This window comes from Bradysia coprophila, chromosome X (genome assembly GCF_014529535.1).
Source record: "Bradysia coprophila strain Holo2 chromosome X, BU_Bcop_v1, whole genome shotgun sequence".
Lineage (NCBI taxonomy): Eukaryota > Metazoa > Arthropoda > Insecta > Diptera > Sciaridae > Bradysia > Bradysia coprophila.
This window is the reverse complement of record NC_050737.1, coordinates 5,690,456-5,710,411: the sequence shown is the minus strand read 5'-3', so window position 1 is coordinate 5,710,411 and position 19,956 is coordinate 5,690,456. Positions and strand designations below refer to the sequence as shown.

At 34.6% G+C, this 19,956-nt stretch overlaps 1 protein-coding gene across 8 annotated transcripts; it reads right to left on the bottom strand.

The window, feature by feature from the left end:
* Positions 1–59: 59 nt before the first annotated feature.
* LOC119085240 (V-type proton ATPase 116 kDa subunit a1) lies at positions 60–19,716 on the bottom strand. 8 transcript variants are annotated; one of them, XM_037195600.1, is made up of 10 exons: positions 12,985–13,132; positions 12,020–12,022; positions 3,282–3,342; positions 2,994–3,078; positions 2,072–2,930; positions 1,911–2,008; positions 908–1,840; positions 621–840; positions 379–550; positions 60–314 (listed from the first exon to the last, which is right to left on the bottom strand). In XM_037195600.1, exons 3-10 carry the CDS (start codon positions 3,311–3,313, stop codon positions 218–220), a joined length of 2,496 nt encoding a protein of 831 aa, XP_037051495.1. In that variant the 5' UTR covers positions 3,314–3,342; positions 12,020–12,022; positions 12,985–13,132; the 3' UTR covers positions 60–217. The 8 variants fall into 8 exon arrangements, with proteins under 8 accessions (XP_037051495.1, XP_037051468.1, XP_037051477.1 ...); XM_037195573.1 differs by lacking the exons at positions 12,020–12,022; positions 12,985–13,132 and adding an exon at positions 19,529–19,716; XM_037195582.1 differs by lacking the exons at positions 12,020–12,022; positions 12,985–13,132 and adding an exon at positions 14,153–14,346.
* Positions 19,717–19,956: the final 240 nt, after the last annotated feature.

The window sequence follows — 19,956 nt, the reverse complement described above, 5'->3', positions numbered from 1 at the left end:
TTTGGACCCTTACGACGACCCTTACATTTGATCGATCGTGAAAATAAAAACCCCAAACGTTTGAAATGAAAGCACTTTTTAGTACATGAAACTAAATCTACAAAATAATAATGAATTTCCAAATACAGAAGGTAAAATCACGGAATATTCACTGCTAAACATGCTGCCATTGCATTTATATGCACCTCAATACATATCATGAGCGCACCGAATTTATTTATTCAGCGTTGTCTTCAGCAAACAAAATTGCTTGGAAGCTAAATGGCTGGAATCCATGTCCAAGACCTTCATAGAATTTGCTCATAAACTCGACCCTAGACGAAAAAGGCGAGTGAAATTAAACGGTTCCCGTAACACGAGTTCTGCATAACAAATTACCAGTGCAAACGCAATGTATGTAAGAAAGCCGAAAGTCCTTCCATCATGACCAAAATAGCTAAAGTGAAGACGGCCCAAAAACCAAAAACGAACCACAAGAAAATTGATCCGGTGTACGATGAGCTTTTGAGACCCATTGACAGAACCATGTTCCACAGTACTTCCGACAATTCTGCGAAAGTTTATTTTAAAAATGAATTATCACTTAATTGAACATACTAACGCTGGTGCGAGCAACTTACGTGCATGGGCTAGAGATAAAGCCCACAATCGAAGATACGAAGCTGTATGGGAAATTGTGCTGAGAACATACTCGATAGTATGAATGGCAGAGTGAATGAAAACTTCACTCATCGGTTCCTCGTCATGACCACCGTGAGCTGGAGCAGCAACCGCTTTCGGTTCTTCCGATGGTTCGGGAGTCATTTCCATGCCTTGATTTATATCACCGTTGGTGTGAGACTGATGTGCGAACGTAACACAGTTAATGGTTGGGCTTCATTGGCAGCAAATAATGAGCAACACTTACTTGAGCTTTTCCTCGTGTAAATTTAATGTAAAATGGTTTTCCCAACAACATCCATGGTATGCAAATAACTGCAACGATGACAAACACCGTTTGAATCATGGGCTGGGCTTCGAACATGAATTCTTTGCATCCTGGTGACGGTTCAGCTTTACCAAACAGCATCATGTTAATAAATAGAATCAATACGGACGGTGCACAGCCGGGAGTGTACTGTTGGATGTCTGTTTTTGGACTGAATGCCACCCACTTGAAGAACATCATGAAAACCATGTACGCGAAAAGCAGACACAAGAACACCATTTGCGGTACGAATTCCAATAAGATGCTCATTGGTCGGCGGAAATGTGTCATGTTGACGACGCTCATCGCAACACCGAAAATCATGTGCACAACACCGAAGATGATCGACAGTTTCATTTTGTACGAGTTCAAGAATATGATTTTGTTCACCGCCAATTGCCATACGGGATCCAGACCGATCGGATAGACACTGTCCGCCATTAAGTCATCCGACGCTGGGTTCAATTGCAGTTCCGGATTTTCCATGATTGTAGACACGTTGTAGGTGATCTGCCAAGATGATCCGAAAATGTTCATTGACTTCGAAAAGATGTCGTTGTAAACGAATCCGGTGTAGACGGAGAACATTCCCATGAGCAAAATTATGTAACGTCCACCGAAAAAGATTCGCCAAATTTCGTCGTTGATTTTCTTCGCTTCTAACGGTTTTTCCCAAATGCACATCCAGGCTCCGAACAAAGTCATAATGAGGCCGTGTCCAATATCGCCGAACATAATACCGAACAAGAATGGGAACGTGATGATTGTGTAAAGAGCGGGATTAGCCTCGCGATAAGAGGCAATACCATAGGCATCGATCAAGTTTTGGAAGCCACGAGTGAATTTATTGGTTCGGTTGAATGTTGGTGGAACCTGAAACAAAATTTCAAAAGGAAATTTAGAAATTTACAGCCCACTGACGCGATAGATGTGACATGGGTACCTCATTAGTCTGGATTAAATTTAAGAAAGACGGAATGGTGCTTCCAACAGCTTCCGATCCCTCGAGTAATGCTTTGCGTACAACTGGAAGATCGTTGACTGAAATTCATTTCGAGATTAGTTTTCTCTTAAACGTCATATCCGTGTCATCTATGGTTTTACCTGGAACCCAACATTCGCCAATCAAACACTTTTGTGAAACGTCCATGTTGAACAGATTCAAAGTGTGATAAATGGCCTTCATTTTACGAACCATGATCAACCATAGCGGAAGTTCTTTTGCCACACTGAGCAGCACACGTTGGCGATGATCTTGCGTTTGATTCAACACCATGTTCAAATCTTCTAAGCGAGTTCGAACGCCCTTTACCATGTCTTCACGTTCATCATGGGCACTGGGGCATGGATAGAGTGAAGCATGGTATCCAGTACAGACTTTCTTAATTCTGGACTTCAGTTGTTCGCCTTGAAAGAATGCTACGAACACCGTCTTGTACAGCGGATTGCCAGTGAGTGGATCTTCCAATGCTCCTTCCAATTCAGCCTGTCGTAAGAAAATGTTACCTCTGGAGATTCTCCACAACATTCGCTCGAAGCCGGGAACACGCTCGCGTTGAATAACTCCAGCTACAAATCCCAAACGACCGCGTGCAGCATTTTGATCTTCCGGTATCAAAGTGCTTTTCATCGAATCCATGTTCATGACACCCTCTTGCTCGGCGAAAAATCCTTGCGTTTTCTCCAAGACTTGACGCAATTCGGTCAGTTCCAAATAGTTTGACTTCAGATTGACGGCATTTTGCGACAATTCAAGAATTTCATTTTCCGTTTTCTCGAAACGAGCCTCCAAATTGATAATGTCCCTTGGATTCGGTGCCCGTGGCAATTCGTGAACATCTGGCATGTGGACGCCATCCTTTTTAATTTCAGCTTCAATGTACCGAAGCTTACGTTCCATTTCATCGCATCGGCGCACTTCACTAACGAATTTCCGTTGGAATGCGTTGACATCGGGATTTAACTAAAAATTAAATTGGAAATTAGTTTCACATCGATGAGTGGAACATATGTTCAATATACGTACATCACGGAATTGAACAGTTCCGGTTTCACCTAGCTCTGAAACGGAAGTGTAAGCTGCTTCTGGTTGGATAAACAATTGGCATAAACTGAAAGGTAAATTTTGGATTTCATTAATTTGATGAGCTTAGTAGTAATACACAGACACAGTTTTTGATTCAAAAATTACTAAAAACTGATGAGCTTAGCTATCGATACAAAACGAGTTAGTGTTTGTTGTATTTTCTACTGATTTTTCAAATTAAAACGGCAATTTTAGGAAGAGATCTCTGAAGAGATTTTAACCACTTACGCCATTTCTTCACTACGGAACATCGCCCCCATGGCTTGAGTGTTTTTGTCTCCTTGTGTTACTGCAATTTATAACAAAAATTAAGCAAATTAAAAATCGTGCGAAAGCTAATCGGAGATTTAAAAAAAATGGGCGAAAGTTCAGGACATCAATATATTCATGCAACTCGTGTCATAATTACGCATCTAGAGCATAATAACGTAGATACTTTGCCCTCGATGTCATAAATAACGATTTCAGTTCACCTCTCTGACTTATTCATGTTTACACAGCCAGTTCATGTCCAGCCGTTAACACGACCGGCGACGAATTAAGTTCATTCATCTAAAAATCATCAATTGACACGCAAATGAATGACATAATACTCATTATTACCACTCCATCTATTTTACATGACAGAGAAAGGAGGTTCTTTTGCATGTCGTCACGTGTGAAAGTGCATTCGTGCATGATAAATAACATTAAGAAATATTATATTTATCAACATGATCATGTTTCATCTCCAACTTGAGGTGCTGCGTTCTGTTAATCAATACATTTTTAACGCGATTTATCATTTTCATCGCAATATCGCAATATCAATTCCAAATTATGAATATTTCACCTGTAAGGAACTGTAGTCTTCATTTACCGCTAGAGTAAATCAGTGTGAGTTTTTCTACGTCTGGCTTTCATACTGGGCTACAAACTTCACACACTTAAAACAAATAGTAGTCTTATTTAACATGCTAGGAGTAAGAAATCGAAGATGAGAAACCTAATTTGCCATTAGTCATAATGTCAATGTGTAATGGTTATTTGTGTACTTTCGCTTGTAAGCCTCACTTCGTTCGGCCTACAATCCGCGAAGTTGCCTAAAATCAATCGTCCCAAACAGGTGCACATGTAAGTTTTCATGCAGAGGGCCGGAAACCCGAGAAAATTCAAAAAATTGCCCTCATTTTCGGCCCCGAAGCATGAAAAAGTAAATTAGTTTACTCACTGCACCTGGAAAATGTCATAGTCATAGTCATTTTCCGGGTCGTAAAAGTAAGTGATTAAAATAACTTACAGCGGAAGTCAGTGAAATTTATACAGTTATTGGTTACAGCTGTTTTTCAGCTGGTCGACTCGTACGAACAAAACTGTTTGTAGGTCTTCATACGGTTTTGCCATTATCGCACACGCCTGTGCGTCTATTCTGACCGTGTAAACAAGTATAAGCAGTTTTGTTTGAAGCAAATTTTTATCTAAATTTCATTGACGTCCACTGTACGTAATTGTCTGTAACTTTTGATTTTGCTAAGTGTGTTGGATGCTACACGAGCCCAAGGCAAGGGCTGCAATCATACAAAGGTACCTAAACTATTAATCGCCATGCTCAGAAGAAAAATGCCAACACACTCTTCCACATTTTTGTTTTGACGTGCCGATAGATATAGCCTGAAGCGGCCTGAAGGCTGCGAATTCCGGTAGCGAAGTTTAAGTGAAGTTTTGCTTGTGAATTGTTCTTTTTGCTCGTGCGATTGCTTGATTTCGTCTCATTCGTGCAAGCGTCACACATGATCAAACAACAAATTTCCAAGCAAAAGCGTATTCTATCAAAGTCAGTAAGAAAAAAAACCTTTTTTTTTGTCGATTTCACAGTCTGCTGTTAGTTCGACCGAATAAAAATATATCAAAACTTGCAGTAAAAACTATTTGCACCAAGAACTCACGGCCGCAAAATTAAATGAAAACATTTAATTTTATTGCTGATAAGAATTGAGAGTGTAACCAAGCTAAGTAAAATAAAGGTAATATTTGAATGAATCAACACTTTTCTACGGTAAAAAGGCGTAACGTGTAATTTAATGATCTGGCATTTCATACAATAATACGCAAAAATATTGCTCTGAGACGTCTTACATTATCTTGAAATTGGTTAACTAATTGGATTATAAATTATCGTCCAGAATTTAAATAATTTAAAATTCAATTTACATTTCCGATACTCCGTCGACGATGATGGTCGTTGGTTTGTAGCCATTATTTCGACGATTAATAGAAATATTTCTATTCTTTTCACTCAGATAAAAATACGTTTGATCCAGTCTCTTTTGCCCGAAAACTGATTGGGTCTTCTATTATCACTTAAGTGTTCAAATTGACTTCGATATGTTATTTAATTAAAACTTGGGTAAACATTTTCTTCAATGAAATTTCGATCGAAAACACCCGAAATTGAAACAAAAACCGATACGTCAATTCCAAACAGAAACTATAAAACCATCACAGTCAAACTGTTAAAATAACTAAACCAAATTTTTCTAACCAAAGTCACGAGCTCTGCATAGAGTCATATGAGATCTCTTGCGACTTCAACACACCGTGGCTTTGGGTGGCGATACATAATGTGCAGACTTACAACATTTAATTGTTATTGCTTTTGTGTTATTTAATATACTCTTATTGCTTGGGATCGCTTTCTTTGGTTGTATTGGCGGTTTATTAAGTTTTATTAGCATTTGATCAGTTTTATCCGTGTATTTGATATAGTATCGACGATATGTATACAGAAAATGGGTTTTAGTTTTATGGATGGATTTTATTTTCTCAAGTGTAACATTGGTTAATTATGCAAATGTATAAGCTCATTTTGTATACATATTGCTACACGTACATACAACTACCATTTATATTTTTCTTTATGTAACCACCAGCTAGTGCAGCTGTATTTATAAATATATCAGTCAGTTTTGAATGTATTCGAATCAATTTATTTCCCATTAGAGTTTCTAAGATAAAGTGTCTTGGCAAGTGAAGTGTAAACCACTTAACCGTGTCAACAGGTGCGATAAGACAATTTCCTAATACTTTACGAACAATAGATTCGGTTTTCGAAACCATGGGAAATGTTCTGAACTGATGGTCACGAACAATGTGATTCTGAAAATCTACTAGGGTTAATTGATTACAGATAGTCGAGTAGCAATGTTTCCTAATCTTGTATAGGGTTTAGTCTAACGATGTACAAGATTACGCGTTGCAATTGTTGACATCGATCCGACGGTTTTTTTTAATTTAATTGTGTTGACAAATTTATTCCATCATACCGCTGATAGATGACCATGTGAATGGTAGCGGCTGAAGGTTGAACATAATGAATACTTAAAGAATTACCATTTTTTTTGTCCGATCGTTTACAGCGAAAAATACAAATATCTTTGACTTTATCAATCGTATTCTATTTATAGGGCTATTCGGAATCGGTTTATTTTTCGATGAAAAATATTCAGGCGCGGACGGTCCACACCGGAGAGCTTTTTCAAGTTTTGTATGAATGTTTAAATCTCTATCGGTTCTTTCGATTTTTTTTTTGCATACAGTAGACAGTCCCGAGGCCAGTCCGGCCGTGATAATAGTATGGTGTCGATTGTATGATATGAGATTTGGATATGGAAAATTACAATAAGTTTGCTCTTTCCTCTTTGTAAACTTCCACCCTCTTTCCGTTTACTTTAACAAACGCCCGTTCCCCCTCTTAAAGAGACGCGAATTATGAATGCCCCCCAAAACTTATTTACATCTTCAACGAACACAATATTTGCATAAATTAATATGAAATCAGCCAACTTGTTTTCGTGCGGTTTCGCTAGGAATTTTCTAGTATACGTGGTTTTGTCGCCTTTTCTAAAAACAGAATTATGTAAACACTCGGGTGTTTGATATGCCAATATATGAAGTATACTCTCACAGTCCAAGCGAACATTAAATTTGAATCTACTATGTCGGGATGTTGCACCAAGATCCAAGATTCCAAATTACGGCCCTTATTTTATGTTGTAATATAACTACTGTTGCAGTCCATTTAGCATATAAGCTATAGGCGGTGCTGAATCGACTATAAGAAATTTTCGTCCCAAACAAATGCAAGCGGAGCAGTTATACCAAAGAATAATATTTACGATCTTCGATAACATTCTGTGGTCTCAAACGGATAATATGAGTTAATAATGCAATGGGCTAATGATATAATTTGATAACCTTGCGTATCCGGATGTGTACAAGTATCTTGAGATCCCACACACAGTGAAATTCTTTAAATTAAATGCGAAACAAAAATAAGAAAATCGGCACTACTCCCTACCATGAACATATAAAATATTGGGAGGTTGATGAACTCACAGTATCGTGAAATTCGTCAAATTTAACGCTTGTTAGTCCAGTGTTAATGCTAGCAGTGCTACGATTGAGTACTAAACCTTCTAGAATGATTATAAGAAATGCTAACTTATAAACATCAAGCCACGTGTAATTGTAGCAACACATCTTAAACTGCCGATTGAAAAAAAACACACAAGAGAAATAAACGAATAATGATATGTCTCGAGTGGATTGTAATTCGAAATTTCGGGCAATATGATCAAATATTGAAATTATTTCGTATTCATCTGTTCATTTGAATGACAAATAATTCACCTAGAAAAAAATGTGAAAATTTACTTGTTACCTAGCTGGGAACATGATTTTAATGTGTAAATAAAATTGTTATTTATATCTTTCAACGACATATATTCGAAACATCAAAGAATGGAAAATAGTTCAAATATTTTGCAAAAATAATTTTTGTTTTCTATATTTCGAGAATTATCATTTTGAAGAGTCATATAATTACACAAATCGGTGCAGCTCACAGGTATAACACTTCGACATAGAAATTGTCATAAAATACCACGTAATACTACAGAATTTCAGCAATTATACCATTAGGTAAATTGAAGTATTTTATAAAAGAAGTCGATGTTACCTAAATTTCTTAAAAAACTAAAAAACGGATCGAAAATTGTTCCCAAAATTATAAGTACCAGAAGGGTATGGATGTCTTCATACGTCATGTATGTTATGTCGTCAACATCATTTATTCTGTTACAGTCAGTGCAGCTCGCTGATTCACTTTTTAAAACACACGTTTTGTTTTCATGACAGAAGAGGGTTGACACCAGATATCTTCAATACCGTCAGTGGTTGAATGTTTAAATGTGTTACAGCAAGTGTATGATTTGAGTGGTAATGTTGGTACGAATAGTGTCGAATTATTTTATCCAGAATTAAGATATCCCAATTGCAAATTCAATTCAGATTAATATCGGTTTTTTCAACGCACTTCAAGCATGAGGTAAACACTTTAAATAGAGTACTGAAACTGGAACTGGAAACTGGAAACTGGAAACTATCGAACAAATTTTGGCACTGTAAAATTTTTTTTCATACAAAACCGTACTCTATTTGGCAACTGTCATTAAAAGCACTTTTGCTTGAAGTGCGTTGGTTTTTTTTTCATTAAAAACTTTAAAACACGCGCGTTTGTGATCTGAAATTTTGATTACTTACGGCAAACTTTAAGAAATAAACGGACAAATGTTGAAACGCAAAAACAATAAGTTTTTATAATTAATTAACAAATTTCACATCACAACCTTTAGGTTATTGTACCCGTTTAAAAGTTTAATTTAGAAAAAAAATCCGAATTGTATTGCTTTTAATTAACCAACTTGTTCCGATTTCAATCAGATTCGATCTGATACAGTCCAGAACCGGTAGCGTATTGTGTTCTTTGTGTTATCGAAGGGCTGCTCAATCTTTTCGATTAACCTGTTGCAGACGGTCTATTACATCCATCGATCGAAGTATTTTTAATCGATTGTTTTCAAATCTTGTACTTCAATTGTTTATGCATTTTACTATAAAAAGGTCCATATCACCCTCGATATTACCCAGAGCTTGTCATTATTTTTGTCGTCGTTATCGTTACATCAGGAGGATGTTGTGACAACCTTCAGCAACACAACATCCTCCTGATTTAAGAGGTTCCGAGCCTACGCTGGAATTGTAGCCTACATTTCTGCGTTTCGAAATTTTTGATCGCTGATATCTTTTTACGAGAGCCCTTTTTGAAAAATGTACGACCACATTTTCGAGTAAAAATATGTCAGCTTTGAATAAAAAATAAAATTGTCTGTGAAAGTTTCATGAGCTTTGAGAAAACTGTACCGATGCCCCAAATTTGCATCAAAGGTACACTTTTCTCAAAGCACATGGAACTTTCACAGACAATTTTATTTTTTATTCAAAGCTGACATATTTTTACTCGAAAATGTGGTCGTACATTTTTCAAAAAGGGCTCTCGTAAAAAGATATCAGCGATCAAAAATTTCGAAACGCAGAAATGTAGGCTACAATTTCAGCGTACGCTCGGAAGCTCTTAATTATATGCATGTTCCAGCAAGACAACAATAACAAAAATAAAAGTTTTCCTTGCTAAATCATGGTAAATCACTATTTTAATTTTTGGTAAATCAAAGTGAGCAACCCCTCGGGTGTTATACCAATAGGTTCTGCGTGGAAAGTTGACAATTCGATTCTTGAAAAATTAAAAAACGGACACAGTTTGAAGGACTTCGAACAGGGCTAGTACAATAATCAAAAATGTACTGAGCACCAACAATTAAATTAGTTCTAAGTTACACCCCTGTAGTGCAGCTGTTAATCGCTTCTATCGTTTTTACCTAAAATTTAGCGAATAAGAATGTAAATTTCTTGTAAGCAAATAACTCAATAAAATACAGAAATACAGAAAAAACATACATACACGAGCTGGAGGTGTACGTTAATTTTAATGTCACTCATACCTCAATAAATTATGCCGACATTTCGTTGATAAGAGAAAAATAAAACGAATTCGTATAATCAATTTAATTGATACCATTATACTTTAAACCGATTTGAAACCGAAATTAGGTTGTTTTGATTAAAGCCTTTTGGAATGGATTAAAGCTTGAAGTGTACATTGTATATAATACTGCATGATGATTTATGTGTACGTACCGATAGTATTGATTACAAAATTGCTCTCATCAAGCGATCATCGCAAAGGAATTTGTGTTTTGTTTTTTGTGTCACGTTCACCGAACAATATTGAAACAGTTGTACGTTGGGCACATTTTCATTTATAGGAGCATACTGTTGACATATTGAGAAGAGGCATCTAGGGGAAGCTTTATTGCACAAGCGAAACCGAGAAAACAGACGTTAGGAGATGATAAATTCCTTTGCCAGTTTCATGTCACAGGGTGACACCGGGTTTCTCTTATACTTGTACGATAAACTTGAAAATTCTAGGTTGACTCTTCATATGATTTGTATGGAGAATGGTCATTTACATAACAAGGGGAAAGTGATTTTTTTTTGGCGAGTATGCATATGCAGTGTTGCATGCATACTAGCAAGAAAAAAGACTTTCCTCTGACTTATAATTTCCAACTTATGTATCATTTGGCTCATAAATTATACGTGGTTTGCGCAAACTGTCTTCTATCAAAATTAAAAAATTTACTTTTTACAAACGAAAAAAGTTCAAAAGTTGTATATCATTCGCAGCTAACTTTCTTTATTTTAATTAAACTTGTGGTTGAGGTGATTTTGTCTACTATTTTAGAATTTGATCTTTGCAAAATTCGAAAAAAATTCGAAACAAAAACATATCGCGGCGGCGGCGGTGTGATTTTTTTTTTATTTGTTTAAAGACCAATTAACAGGCACAAGGTCCAATAACAAATCAGTCTGAATACTTAAGACAACTAAGCTTCCACAAAGGGTGAATTACACACTTTTTGTTCCCGCAATTACTTTAATTTTATTTGACGCCCCGCCTAATGACCCTCAATGTAGTGCAAGGTAGAGCAGTGATTTGTGCAGGCAAGGAATTTACAATAAATTCAAATGATTTATCTATCGCATTAAAACAAATTGCCAAAACCTCTTGCATTTTCAACAACGTCCAACTTCCAGCCTTAAATTTACACATGTACAATTGAGGACTGTGTACCGTAGTCGATCAAAATCATCATCTGACGATTAACCACTTTGGAAAATTATTGAAAAATAGATAACGGCTGTGGGATAGTATTGCTTTCTGATGATGTACGAAATTCCCTGATATCGATTATTGTCAAAGCATTTGAGACGTTTCAAGTGTCGACATCTCAATTAACTTGTATTTGAAAGTGGTAATCGAAATTTGATAGCTTGTCTAGTGAAGCAAATGTGATTTTGATTAATCCATTCAGAGCGTAATTGTAGTTTCTTTCACACGTTTATTGTGTTGCACCTTTGAATATGCAACATTGCGTCATTACATTATTTACTTTGAAAAGTTCCTCAATAATCTCTCCTATGCAAATAACTAGTTCCTACGGCTAGTCCGATCTGGACTAGCGAAAGATCACAGTAAGTTGAATTACATATACATACTGGCCAAGTCACTGTCGCCACTGCTGAAGGCTTATAGTTGTTTTATAAATTAAAAATTGCAGTTAATGTTAAGTGAAGTCGAATCTACTAAAAGCCAAAAATCAACAACGAAATCATAAAGATAACGAAAGTAAAAATCTTCATCGAAATTGCAGGATAGACGAGTAATGTCAAATTAAAGGTAAATATATCCGTTGAACAATCACAGAGCAAATATGCAAACGGTTGTAAAGCTTTCGAGGTTAGGTCCTTTGGTATACTTAAAAATTATTTGATTAAAAGTGTTGTAAAACGTCGCATTCGGACGAAAAAAAAATCAATGCGTAAAGCACTAAAAGTGAAGGATATTGGTGCGAATTGTACGAATCAACGTGAACTTGGAATGAGTGATTTTTCATCAGGTGACAAAAGAGTGAATCATTTTGACTTTCTTTTGAATGGATTTGAATTGAACTTCACCACCGCACAATCTTTTTAATTTTTTCTTAAAAAACGAAAAGATTTCCACAGTTAACGATATTCTTTTCTAGATCATCCTTTACGAGTGGAGAGAAGAGGACAAGTCTTATGACTTGTACATTGAGTTTACACCGCCCAGATTGTATGTAAAATTCTCACGTGAGTTGGTGAGTGAATTTATCACATGACTTTTCACTGTCGTAACGTAATTCAGATGAAAAGTAGAAGAGAATAGATCATGTTTTGACACTCTCCAAATGTTGTATCACTCGATATTTACACCTTAAAAAATGTGTAATTGCGTTAATAGTAGAAAAAATATCTTAGGAAATTGGAGCAATGACATTCTCCACTGAATCATTCCAACAATATCTTAATTAAATGCAACTTACGATTGACTATACTAGTTCTATGCAACGATAAAGGTAGTAGCAAATTGTTTGTGGGTGTGTCATGTGACCTGTAGACTTACAACAGTCTATTTGTTGTTTAGGTGTTTTCTTTTCTTTAATAATATTATATTCGATAGAATCGATAGATTTGTTTTATCGATACGTTCACAAACATTTTATACGACTGAAGTGTACCACTAATTACACAGTCACTTTTCACGTGATAGCAAAGTCAATTAAGTTGCACGATCAAAGTATAAAGAGTCACAAGCTCAAAGTTTAAGTATAGAGTCACACGATCAAACTGTAGAGTCACAAGAGTAGAAATGAAGATCACAAGATCGATATGTTTCTGGTGCTACCTGTCATCTGGCTTAACGGAACTGTTCTGTCCAACATTATATACTCACGGATAATTAAATCATTTTTATTTCTTTTGTTATTATCCTGTGATTGCATTAATATATAAACTTACTAACTAAATCGAAAATTAAAAATTTATTAGTGGTGTTCAACTGGTTAATGCCATCACTCATAATATCGATTCAATCGAATTAATTTATTTCTAAATTTATACTCACAATGTTCGAATCCAACTAATTAATGGATATTGTTTTTGTTTTTGTGATTGAGACGATGGAAATTAAACCAGAATGAAGACCAAAAATTAGAACGTTTGTTACGAACAGAGCCAGTGTTGCTAATCCGTTCACAACACAGATCGGTTTTTGTATGACGTACCCGATTACTATATTAATATTGTGATTATTATGAACGAACTTCCAAAGTGATAAACACGATTTTGCAAAGAAGAAGAAAGAAAAAAAATGATTTAATTTGCAAGGCTAAAGATATTTTCTATCTATTTATTGTTATTATTATGATTACTATGATAATTGAACGGAGCACTGTTTTCATGTGCAATCAATTCGGGGTCACCTGATAAAATGATAGGAATTTAATTGTAGGCAAAAATATCGTTTAGAAATTGAATGTATTTTGAAATATTCGAAATGATTGATTGATTGATCGATTTTGTTGGAAAGGTGTTCAAAAAACAACAAACTGAGATGGTGACTTGTTATACAAAAAATAAATAAAATTATTTCAATTTACCAAAATATTCGATAAAATGTTCGCTAATTTAATAGCTAGCTGGAGTTAAACTGACTTTCTATACGACGACATGAATTCACTGTAAAATTTCGATTCACACTGATTTTTCGTATAAGCTTTTAAACACTTGAGACGAACTGGGTTTCGTCAACGAGTTTTATCAAAGTCAAATGTAAGCATATAAGGCAATACAATTGTATTGTATGTTTGTCTTATCTCTCTTTTATCTAAATAAAGTCAGAAGACCACTTTAAACGATTTTTTTTATACAATAATGTTCGTATTACTGTATGTAATAGTATACCGCAGTATGGTTATAATGTTATACGTGAAGTCACATGTTTTCAGTTATGACCAAATACCAACTTGATTCAATTCTCCAAAAAAAAATTTGGACAAAAGTTGGGAAAAAATGTGTGCAGATTTTCACCTCTATTAAATCATCGAAGCTGGAGAATAATTTCAACGTACAGCAACGAATGCTTTATCTGATTAAACTGCCTTCGCAAAAAAATTAATCACATCGATAAAAATGCATATCACGTGACGGTATCAATTAGATTATTCGATTGAAACAATAATTTATATTCCCTTTTGTGGTGAAGCTTGTTAATTCATTTGTTAAATACTAACCGAATAGAGTTTCGTTTGATTGGTGTAGTCAATTAAAAAAAATTTAAAAAATTAAAACTCAAACAAAAAACATTCAACGAAAATGTTTGATTTGAATTAAACAACCATTTAATATATAGCCGAGAGCCACAATATACTTTTCTATTAATTTTTTTTTGTATTTTCAACCGTTCACGAAGAAAAACCAGAAGTAACTGACATCGCGCATAGAGCAATCGGAATTATCAAATTGTTCAAATATATTTTATTTTTCAGGTCGTCATATGTTACAAAAATCGTTTGTGTAGATATTCATTTTTTTTGCCATGATTGTTACATCTCTTTCTAAAATATGTTCAAATCATGAGTTATGATGTTTGGAGAAAAAAATAATAATAATACTCCGCTCCGCATACATTATAGGTTGTTGTTGATTGTTTTTTTTATTGGAAATACTTAATTGGGAGACATCTTAAAAAAAAAAACAAAACATGACATGATAAGTGTACATACATGCGATTAATGTACGTAGCTTTCCAGTTGCATCGCAAATGTTTTGTCAATTGAAGCGCCATGTCATTAACATTTTTGAGGAGATGTATTGGTCATTCATAAGTATATAAATCAATCAATCACACTTTTTCTACACATATAAGTGTGTGGTGTGTCGTTATGTGTATTTTATATTCGCTTGAAAATCCGTCATTCGGCAGATAGAGAGATGTTGATCGTTAATAAGTTAGCAGACGAAATTATCTTAATTATTTGTTATGTCTGCGCGGTCCTAATTATACTTTGGAGTGGTCGCTTGCGGATTTTTGATAACTTGGTAGGTGCGAAATAAGTAATTTTCGTAACTGATTGCTGTAATGGAAAATATTTGAATTTTACTGGCATTTTGATGGATTTTTGAAGTAATCATCGCTTTAAAATAAATATTTTTTAACTTTTGTAGCGAGTATTCGAACCACTTGTACAATATTCACGATGCTTATACCGTATAATCGAGCTTACGCATGCGTATTTCAGCCGGTTACAAGTATTAAACCTTATGAATGTTGTACAAATGGTTTAAAAGCTCGATAAAAAAGCTTATAATTTATTGTAATATAAAGATTTTACTTGAAAATCGATCAAAACATAATGCTTCGACGTTACATGGTATTAGCAAAATAATTGAAGTAAATTTTATGGTGTCGCCTTTTTGAGTTTATCGGTGAACGGAATACTATCGTTCTGGTTACATAGTTAACGGACAGACGAAAATCTCGATAAAATGTCCTCTTTCACAAATGTTATCAAATCTTGCAGAGGATACGAACTTGAGTGCAATCCAGAACATTATAAAAAATTTGAATAATTTCCCATCCGAACGAAATATGGACAAGCCGTACTTGTTACAACCCAAAAGCCAAATTTTCTAGTCTTCGACTTCGACACTCTTCAATCACTATCGATTAGCGAGTTGTTTCAAAAGCTACTTCATAAAAACGAAGGAATTTGTATGTGCACGCTGTGGGATTCTTCAACCACAATTTGGGATTCCTTGATGAGTCGTCAAGAGTCATAAGTTCTTGATAGTTACGATATCTTATCTGATACAAAGAGAAAGTTACGCATGCTTGAAGTGTTAATGCTCGCGAGTAATGTTGGTAGTTGGTACCGAAGAAGCTATGAGAGTTATAGCTACTTTAATCTTGGCGATTTTCCACCAACTTATCGATTTCACACTGACACTATCATTAAATTGACTATTTAATTCGCGAAAAAGCTTATCTTACCATTTTTAACAGACAGATGCAAGATATGTTACTTCATTTGTTCTAATATTATATTTGCCCTATAAGACAGCGGTTCCGCGTCCCTTTTTCTGATCTATGTGACTTATGTCATAACAAATCAATTACCATACATTTAAGGTCAGTATAACGGCCCGCGTGGTGGCTAATTACACCTTATTTAGTAAATAATAGAAAATCTTTCGAAGTGAAATAAAAAAACACACCTCAGATTGCATGGAATAAAACCGCCAAAAGTTATGCTATAAATTTATAAATACAAAGTTGTTAACTACTCTCTTGTCAATGTTATGATGGTGTGATATGAATATTGATTTAAGAGGCATGGGTTCTTGGTGAAACCTCCACACTACACTCGTAGTCGTTATTGCTGTCGTACATTTTTAAAAAGGATTCTGGTTAGAAGATATCAACAATATTCTCAGCAGTCTACTACTACTCTACACTATAGTATTTCAAAAACGTTGAACTGTATGGTCTTGAGCCTCTGAAGAGGCATCGGTGCTTTTCTGAAAAGCATACATTAGGGCGATTTTTAAATACTGGATTTTAGTTTACTTTTGATGATATCTTTCCATCAGAATCCTTTTTGAAAAATGTACAACCGCAATTCCGACCACGAATGTAGTAGCTTTCAATAGAAGATAGATTTGGTTGTAGCAGTATGACCGGCTCTGAGAAACGTAAGCAGTTTATGAAAATAAAGTTAAACTGCTCACTTAAAAACCAAATGTTTTTTCTGTTGAAAGCTAACACATTCGTGGTCGGTATTGCGGTCGTACATTTTTGAAAAAGGATTCTGATGGAAAGATATCATCAAAAATGAAATTTGAGGCACACAAATGTAGGCTACAATTTTAACTAAGTACCGGTGCCTCTTAAGAAGCATGGTTAGCTGAAATTAGAACATCGTATTGTATTTCCGCTGATATCTTTCTACAAAAATACTTAAAAAATATTTAGGCGACAATAAGCACCACAAATTTGTTGGCTTTCAATTCCAATTAGATTTGTTTGTGGCAGTTTGATCAGTTTTGCGAAAAGTCAACAGTTTGCTTAGAGATGTTCAAACTGTCACAAACAAATAAATGTGCTATTGAAACCTAACACATTTGTAGTGATCTTTGTCATCTTAGAGGGATCCTAAAAGAACATTTTTGTAAAAAGGTATCAGCTAAAGTACAATACTTAAAAGCGCCCTAATGTAGCCTTTTCAACAAAGCATCGATTCCTCTTAATACCAGATATCTGCGACCAAACTCAAGGAATCATTGCTCTTAAATATATTTGATAAGTGATTTAAACTTGTGGTCATGGTTAATATTTATGTCCAGGTATAAAACTATTCCGGTCGGTTAGCTGGTTTGCGTGTTTAATTTATTTGAAAAAAAAGCGCAGAAATATTTCATTTTATTGGGAATGGGATGCTATTTTGAACGTTAAATTATACATAAAGACACCGACAGTTTAGTGATCAATTTTAAATAATAATTTTTTTTTTTTATTAACATTTTGTCGTGTGATCAGTAGATATCAGTGTACCTTTCGTTATATGTGCATACGTGAGTTATATCCGCCGATATGGTTGATGTCGGTCAATGAAAACGAGAAAAAAAAACTACTCACAGGTCTTGAAATCATACATGAATGTATGTAATATCTATATAGGTATTTCCATTATAAACCATAACAACGCATTCATTCACCCATTCATTGAGAATAGCCGTTGTGACATTTCTGTAATTCATTTATGGTTTAATAAAAATTAAAATTTCGTATCCTCGATGACGATTTTTTCGTTTGGCTCGGTACACATTTCTGCAGAAAAATTGAGTTTTATCAATTTGTATTTCAATGAGAGTCATTTACATTTAACATTGTAATAATATAAAAATAAAAATTTCTGTGTCATTTACGTGTCATTTCTGTTCAATTTAGAGCTAAAATGCAGTTTTATCTGATCGAAATGCTTCGATTTATTAGTAAATTTAAATGTAATTTCAAAATTGTTTTCCAACAAAATTGTAAAATGCCAGGCATGATAAAATTCATATTAATGTACATAGGCTACACATCTAATTGTACAAAATGTGTGATACACACAGCATTCAAGGTAAATGGTAATGTTATTATGTGAGTGTATGTATGACAGACAAAAGGCTGCCATAATTGATCTATGGAATATTAAATTATATTTTAAATTATAATGTGTCGTAAAATTAAATTAAACTGACACTTAGAATATTAATGAGAGCATAAAAATATAATTGAACGAAAATTCATGGGGAAAAGCTAAAGGTCTCCGAATTAATATTTCTTTGGAAATAAAATTCTACAGCCAGCTAGCTGGGCAGTGGTTTTTTTATTTGCGGAGACAAAAGAAAGTCGAGTCTGCTCAAAATCTTGTGACATTTTCTCTAGCTGCATTACATCTGTTTTACATTTGACTCAGGGCACACCATCAATCACTTACTTAACATTGTTGCTTTTCTCTCGACTCGACCCTTATTCCGTTCAATTCTTAACGTTTCTTTAAATCAGCTCAATCAAAGATAATTGGATTCATACTGTTCTCACAGGGCCTAATATTGACATTTATTTCACTAAATTTCACCAGATTCCACTAAGAAATCCATTAAATTTGGTGAATTGTTTCAGTGAAATAATTATCCATATGAGGCTCTGGTTCTTCATGTTAAGATCACCTGATCAACTTTACTTAGGAAACGAAGTCTTTTGGTTTGGAGACTAATATTGCCCTTACATTACGAGATCACGACAAAGAAAATCGGTGAAATATTAAATTCCAATTCCACATTTATTTTACTAACATTGCGGTCCTCCTAAAGACTCTTTAGTAAAGAGTTCTATCACCCAAACTTTTACCAAGAGAATGCATTTTACCATTATCATTACGAAGTTAACATTGTAATCAATTATTGAATCTACTTCTACTTTGACTAAGTTGTTTTTAATAGATTAAAAGAAAATCTTTTACTTCATTTGTTTAAACATGCATTTTGCTACTTACGACCGAGTAAGTCAGAAGCTCGTCACCTTGTTTTCGTGTCGTTGTCGATAACAGATGAAAACGTTATCGCATAGATCACGTAGATTGATTGATTGATTGATTGAACAAGTAGATCTGCCGCTGAACAAAAAAATATTCAAATTCATCTAATATATGGTCGTTGATGCACTGAAACACTACTGAACGTATCGATCTGCTTTTTTACTTAGATTTAAAGTACAAATTCTAAACATCAACGATATTAATAAGGAAAGGAGCAACTTTAAAACTTATATTTAGACTTTCATACTACTACTTTCCAGTCCAGTGGATCCTCTAACTAATTAAGCTGACGATAATTGGTGTGCGCCAATTTTACAGAACCAACAACACATCAGGTATGCTTCCGAAAACTGGCGATGTTTATAAAAGACTGTAATTTTTTAGGTTCGTGGTGTCTTGGTGACGAGTTTAACTGATTTTCAACATCTGATGCCTTCATCAAAACTATCTTAGGTCTCCAGATCCAATGTTTAAACTCAATAGAATGTCACCAGGAATTTAAAACATTTTATAAGATAAACTTACACCTCATTTTGAAGCTTTGAAGATCTATTAACAATCACAAAATATTTGTTTTCTGTTTTGGCCCGACACCAACAGACGAATAATATTACAACTCAATTACACAATTCGTTTTGTTTTTTTTTTACTTGTTCACTAAATCACTACACATTTTACTGAATTAGCATTCGCATTGATCTCAAGCTTATAACATACTGGCAGCTCAATGTGAACATAAAAACAATTTCGTCTCAGACAAATTTAATTTCACTAAGTAAACAAGCTCACTCTATATGCTTCACCAACAAGAGGCTATAATGTAAAAGGAAGTTATTTCATTACCACTGGATGCAGTAAAGTGGGGTAATGTATTGATTTAATGGACTTTTTCGCACCGTCGTCTGTTGAGAGAATATATGAGAAGAATTAGCCGCCAAAGTAAAACGATACAA